Consider the following 7532-nt stretch of genomic DNA (forward strand, 5'->3'; position numbering starts at 1 on the left):
TTATAACACTCCTCTTCTACTTTTCATCTTCTGAAACCGCTGCATAATAGCTTCATTAGTTACATTAACAAACACATCCTTCTCAATATAAGGAACTAAGCAATCCTTCAATAGCTGGTCTCCCATATGATTCCGTAGAGAAGTCTTAACGAGCTTCATTGCTGAAAAAGCTCTTTCTACTGAAGCAGTGGCAACGGGTAAGAGCAATGACAATTTAATTAACAAATACACCAACAGAAAATTCTCATGTTTCCTTGTAGAAACCATATTCTGAGCAAGACCTGCAATTCCTGATACTCTTGAAAACCTTTCATCTGTGCGCACATAAAAAATAAAGTTATCAAGCTGACTTTCAAGCTCATACAAAGTAACTTCAGAAAATTCAGATAGATAATACTTGGCAAGGCGAAGCAGCTTCTCTGAATCAAATGCAGAAAATGAGTCTCTAGGATCAAAACATGTCATACACAGAAGTAAATCTGTGTTGACTTCATTAAAACGGTGATTCAACTCTTGAGCTTGCATATCAATGACTGAACAAAACAACTCAACTCGATAATGGTGGAGATTTTTTATTTTCTCAATTTTACGCCTTCCTCTTCCTCTAACTACACACTCATCTTCCATATCAAGCACATCAATCTAATTTGTTCTACAAAACTTTGTAACTTCAGTAAGCAAAACCTCCCAACCTTTTTCCCTCATTGCTTGTAAACGTGTTTTTGCTACTTTGACAAGATTCATAGCATTAACAATGTCTTGATCCTTCTTTTGTAGAACTTGAGAGAGATCATGTGTAATTCCCAAGAGTTTCCTCATAAGATGCAACACAAAGATAAACTCAAAATGATTTAGAATTTCTTGCACATCCAAAGCTTCAGCCCTGTGTGCATCCTCATAACCATTCTCCCCAACATACTCAAAAACGTCATTAATAGAAGAAAATAAATGCATCAAGTTGATGAGAGTACCATAATGCGAACTCCAACGAGTATCTCCGGGTCATGTCAATGACTTCTCTTGATTTAATCCTCTTCCGGTATTAATTTCATCACTTGCAATCCCTTCAACAACCTTCGCTCTTTGACTCTCTCGTAGCACATCTCTGTGCTTACATGAACTTCCAACAATATTACACAAACGGGTGATAGAATTAAAAAAAGACCCAATACTTGTAGGTTTTTTAGCAACAGCAACAATTGTGAGTTGAAGCTGATGTGCAAAACAATGCACATAATAAGCACTAGGATTTCTCTTGAGAATCAAACTTTTCAACCCATTGAATTCTCCTCTCATGTTGTGTAACGCCCCACTTTTTGAACTCTAATTTTCGAACCCTAAGATGATTGCTTTAATTTCTTTTAATGTCGCGAATTAAATGACGAATTGTTATGTATTTGCTTTGGTGACCTAATTCTGATTTGACCGAGTCAAATTCATCGATTTATGATGTGGCTTTAATTAATTGATGCGGAATGAAATATATATTGCAGTAAATTATATTTTAAGGGGAGTGAGATTTAATTAGGATCATAAATAATTACCTTGCCCTTTTATTGAGGAAAATTCGACCACTACTAATTATTGGAGAGAGATTCTATTTTTCTTGAATTTAATTATTTGTCTTGTGATAATTATCCAAATTAAATCCAAAGCCTAATTATCCTATTTCTTCATGAGGAAAATCGATCCCTATGATTTTTCTAAGGGGGATTTCAAAATCTCCCAATTTTTGGGAGGTGGGAATTATTCATTATTTATTTTGATCCCTTATTTATTTCTTTCCATGATTTAATTGGAATATCCTAGCAAATCTTACCTTACCTTAATTTATTAAAGATTTGAAAATTATTCCTTGTGGGAGAAATAAATCACACGCCTACTTCCTTATAACGTGGGAGGATTTTTATTAATTTTTCTGCTCCGTATTATTTTATTCTGCTCCGTGAAAATACCAAATTAAATCAAAGGCTAATTAAATAGCCAAGATTTTTGAAAATTCCTCCTTATTTCCTCCCTCAAATTCACGCCAATCATCTCCCTCAAATCCCCTCAAATCTTTATTTAATTTATTCTCCCAAGTCTTCAAATTAATTGTGGGATATTTTATTTTCAACTCTATAAATAGAGACTAAACTAAAACCTAAACCCTAGCCACCCAATCCCACACGCCTACACTCTCTCTCACACGCCCATTCTCTCTTCCCCACTCCTCCCACACTTGTTCTTCTACTCTACTCAAAGATCCTTTCGATTCGCCAAGAGTTTGTTGAAGAATCAAGAGTTATATTCGTTTCTACCAATTGTTTCATTCAAGAAAGGTACAATCAAACCTCTATTCTTCATTCCTCTCCATCTAAACATTCTTTTGACTCCCTCATGCATATATTGAGTGTAGAGATTTCAAATCTAAGGATTTAATCGGTGGGAATTTGTATTTGTATGTGTGTATGCGTTTTGAATGAAATTGTATGAAGATTTAATGAATCATTGGTGAATGATGTATGATTATATGAAAACATGAGTGTGAGGACTCTTTTAAGCATGTTTGTGTGTTAAAACCATGAAAAGGTTGTGTTTGAATGAATGGGGATAAAACGCTAATTCGAATTTTGAAGCATTGAAAACTGTGGATTCGGACAGTAGATTCCGGCACGTTTTTGACCAGCCAAATGAACTTCTTTATATTCGATTCTTTTTTCTAAGTAAACTTCATGATGTCTTCTGTGTTGTGTGTGAATTTCAACTCATTTGGACAAAAGATGAATTTTTGGTGAATTTGTGAAGTTAACTGCACAATTCTGCCGGAAAATGTTTTCTCTACCAGTAGGTTACGTTTTCGATTTGACCGACCTAAAAAGGTTATTTTGACATGAAGTTTTAACTGGAAGGTATTTGATGAGTCTACTGCATTGTGGTAAAATATTAGCCCCAACGGAAGTCGGGTGAGTTTTCGGTGCTGCCAGATTTCTATCTTTACAAAACAACTATGTTGTTATAAGTGATATACCACAATGCAGTAGATTTCTATGATTTATATATGTGATGACGTGATGTGTTATTCAAAGATGGGGAAAAAGGGAAACGTTGGGGACATGCATGATTTTGAGTTGGTATTTGAGACTGATTGTGATACACATAATGTAAAGGAGATAACTCGCGCTCTCAGCGTGACAGCAAGGGAAAGGAAATACTTGAAATCTAAGCAGTCGAGGTGGGCTTTCTTTTAAATAAGGACGATGTCCTAAGTATTTTACCGATGAGAATGAAATTGTGTTTATCATGTCTTGTTTGGTTTTAACGTGCCTATCTGATGTGGCTTTTGCCACTATTATTTAAATCGAATTCGGGTCCTCGTAGAGCCGCAAACTCTACTTGGATTAGTGTACACCAATGGTAGGCCGTGTGTCAGCGTACGGGTTGGCCGGTCTAGTGACCTGGTTTGCAGCCGCATTCCTTGTCATGTATGTGCGGATATGGCTAACGTCTATGGGAAAATGACTGATCAGTCGACTTTTACAATATGAAATGATTTTGAGTGCCTCGGGCCTTTCTAAAGCTAAACCTTGATGGTTACTTATGTATGACATGATAAATAACAATCTTTATGAAAATGTTTTCGGCATAAGTCCACTGAGTATTTTTATAAGTACTCAGCCATGCATATGTTTTCCTTATGTGCAGGTTGGGCGGCGACGAGCGGTTGGCGGTGTTGAGCAAATTAAATAAATTGATAGTATTGTCTTGAAACTCCGAGTGTCGTCGTGTCTTCACACATGACATCACTCTTTCTCTTGGTCGTTTTCCGCTGCGATATTTTCTTTTACCTATTTGCTTTTGGGCTTGAACTTGATTTTGTTCGGTTATTTGACTTCTTTAAAGTCTTGTTGGATAATGTCAAAATCTATATCTTAATCTTTTCCTTGAATATTAATGTCCGGCCCAACTCATTATTTAAACCCGGGTCCTCATCTTGTTTTATACTTAATATCTCATTTAATATGTTGGTCAAACCTTCTTGATGAAACCCTAGCCTATTTTCCTTGTTATATTTAAGTCTGTTTAAGTCGCGATCGCCGCATTTATTATACCCTAAAGGGCGGTTGTGACATGTTGCTTGCACTATCATATCCTTGACCTCTCAAACTTGATACACTTAAACCATGAGTCGATAACAAAGAATCAAGTGCCTTCTCAAGTGTGGTTGCAACCGTATCACTGACATGCACAATACCAAGAAGACGTTCATTGAGACATCCATTCTTATCCACATATCGTACCGCAACACCCATTTGTTCTTTGACGGACACATCTCGGCACTCATCGACTAATATGGAGAAAGAGTTGTCTCCTATATCATCTACAATAAGTTTTGTTGTCTCAACAGAAGCTGCATTAATGATGTCTTTCTGAATATCTGATGATGTCAGTTTGAGGTTTGCAGGAGCACTTTTTAGTACAACATTATCTATCTCTTCACTGTCACTGTCAGGACAGAGTGAATTCGTCGGAAGGAATTGGAAGTAATGGAGGCATAGCTGCCTATCAATTCCCTTCGATGCAGCAGGGTTCACAATTGGGGGAAATTGGATGGATTTTGTGAAATTGAGAGTGAGGGATGATTTGAGAGAGGAAGACCGATGGGGTGAGAATAGTGGTTGGGCCTGATTTTTTTGTTGTTGGGCCTCTTCAATTGTCCATATGGACTAGGAATTAATTAGAGTAATGGGTTGCCATGTTAATAGAAGTTATTTATAGAGTTTGGGCCACCAAATAGAAATAATCAACATTTTTTATTAATTAAAATTAATAATTATGAAATTACTAAAATAACCCTGTGATTTTTCAGAATTGTTGAGGGGCCCCTGATGTCAACTATATATACAATTCATGTCAATTATACACATATAATGTCAACTATAAGTTGTTGACATTTGATGTGCAGACTATTGACATTTGATGTGTAAGCTATTGACGATAATACCCCCGAGTTGACATAATCTACTTGCAGTTGACATTTTGAAAATGTTGTGGATGAGTGGCTAAAAATGCATCTCAATTCTCAATTAAGCTAAAAAATCTCATCCTAATATATACATATATTAATTTATAGTAGGTATATGTTATTATTATTAGTATGCTTATAATCTATTATGTTTATGATTGTTAATTAGACTATTAGGTTCATATGGTTTTTACCATTATGTCATCTACAATGCAATCGCCTCGGATGTGGCTGCACTGTGATAGGAAGAACGGAGGGGTCGCCCGCCATTCCACCCCCATGCAGCCCAATGCCCAGCCACTCGGCGGTTTTCTAGGCGCCATTGTGGTCCAGGAGGTAGTCACAAAATTATCTTTTTATATTGATTTTTATTTACAATAATAAATTTAATTTAAAACTTAAGTAACAAATAATTAACAATAGCCCATACTAAATTTAGCCCATGGATAGTAGAAGAATATGTTTTAAATATGACTTGATAATTCTTTTCAATGTAGATGAAACAATTTGTTTATTGAAATACTTTTTAAATAAATTGATTTATTTTTCAATATGAGACAATGAGAAAAACACGATGACAATAAAAGAATAAGCAATAACAACTTTGAACAACTTATGCATGTGTTATTGAATAGTTTTTCCTTGATTAAAATTTTATGATTTACAATTTGCAAAGCATGAACTTCGATTCACAAAGATACATGCATGTATCTGTATTAGAGTGTAGCTAGGTAATCAGATAAGATGTATTCGTAGGTATTCGCAAACCGAACTCAACTATATTGTTTTATAAAAGGCGTATATGATTCTACAATTGGCAACTGACTAATGAAGGATAATTATGATTAGCTTGATTAGAGTTTTAAACTCAAACTTGGCTGATTTAAATTTGGCAATTGATTTAACCACAACTTCTACTTAATGCACACTTAATAATTCTTAGATTTAAATTATTATAATTTTCTATATTTAAGGGTATGAAGTACTACTAATGCGTGGACTGAGGATTATTTGACTTTACTACTAATGCGTGGACTTTGTCATTATAGTATTAAGATACTATAATTTAAGATTAAGTTGTGAGATTGTCTTAGTTTGAGAGAGTTGGCTATGGCGAATTATCACATGATTATCCATCTAAGATTGAGTTGTGAGATTCAATCTCATGAACCAAGCACACTACATATTTCATCCCGACATACGATCTTGTAAACTGAACAACCCTAACAGAAATATGATTTATTTGCTGTATTTTAGTTTAGGGTGATAGTTTTATGCACAAAAACTAGGATTTATTACCTTATTAATTTCTATATTAATCTCCATGACTCCATATATAGCATTGTTTTCGGTAGTCTCTGAAACAAAAAAGAGCAACCGAGTTTTCTCTACTATAGCATTTATATTTTTTTCCAAAACCCAGCCAAGAAACTTCAAATTAAGACAAACCAAGAATGACAAACAATATGGAAAATATTAGGAGCATAGGATCGATTGGAATGAAAGTTGTCTCTTTTGACTGTGCCACTTTAAAAATAAATGTCAAAGAATGAAAAGCATTAGATCAAATTAACCAAGACAACTTATAATATTCCCTTTCATTTTTCAATTAAATTCAAATAAACAACCCAATTGTTGTGTTAATATATTAAGACTTAATTAATCCCTGATTCCAAATAAGTTTTTACCAACCAGTAGTTGTTACATGAACGTGGGATATTTATTTAGTCAGCGTTTACAGGGTCAATTAAATATTCCTTCTCAATGATCAATTCCTTTTTAAACAAACCAAGTAAGGTGGGAAAATTAATTAGTCTACCTTAATTAGAAATTGACACTTGATCAATTCTAGCTATTGCTCTCGAATCTAACTATCTATATATACTCACCCTTCTTCAACACTTAAAATATCCCCACCTCCAACATATTTCCAATTAAGGTTTATTCAATTCGATTTCAAAAGAGAAGATGGAGAATCCAAAATTAGGCCATCTCTTGATAATTACCTTCATGTTGATGATCACTGATGATTCCGCGAATTTTTGATGATGATAAATGCTCGTAAAAATAAATTACGACACAGAGAATTTTACGTGGTTCGATTTACTGAGGTAAATCTACGTCCACGGGGAGAAATGGGGGCAGGTTTGTATTGCTTGATCTGCGAATTACAGCTTACAACACAGACTTGCTATATGATTATTTCTCTAGAGAGATTCTAACCCTTTTCTATCAGATCTAAGTTCTATTTATACATTGAACTAAGATCGTGGCTTACATCATCACTCTAGGTCGTGGAGGTCGTGTAGGTCATGGCCTAAGATCGTGGCCTGAGTTGACGCCACGTGGTAGTGGGTGTGTTGGAAGTTGTGGAAATCCTGCCTGGGTCCACTAACTCCTTGTTCGGTCGAATACTGAGACCGAACTGCTTTGGTTGCCGATCTGAGAGTAGAGCTTGATGCCGACCTGAGAGCAGAGCTTGATTGGTTGGCTTTTACCGAGCTGTAGGCTGAGGCCGAACTCTTTG

General features: G+C 35.2%; 1 protein-coding gene across 1 annotated transcript; it reads right to left on the reverse strand.

Moving 5' to 3' along the window:
* LOC121749213 lies at positions 1–954 on the reverse strand. Its single transcript, XM_042143802.1, has 2 exons — positions 685–954; positions 1–642 (listed from the first exon to the last, which is right to left on the reverse strand). Exons 1-2 carry the CDS (start codon positions 952–954, stop codon positions 1–3), a joined length of 912 nt encoding a protein of 303 aa, XP_041999736.1.
* Positions 955–7532: the final 6578 nt, after the last annotated feature.

This window comes from Salvia splendens, chromosome 9, assembly GCF_004379255.2.
Source record: "Salvia splendens isolate huo1 chromosome 9, SspV2, whole genome shotgun sequence".
Taxonomy (NCBI): domain Eukaryota; kingdom Viridiplantae; phylum Streptophyta; class Magnoliopsida; order Lamiales; family Lamiaceae; genus Salvia; species Salvia splendens.

What these genes read in the sequence shown, in the direction of transcription:
- LOC121749213 (XM_042143802.1), bottom strand. Translation starts at nt 954, where the DNA reads ATGCATTTATTTTCTTCTATTAATGACGTTTTTGAGTATGTTGGGGAG. An exon ending in TGAGGGAAAAAGGTTGGGAG is followed by an intron (nt 643 to 684) that starts GTTTTGCTTACT and finishes AGAACAAATTAG; the next exon opens with ATTGATGTGCTTGATATGGA.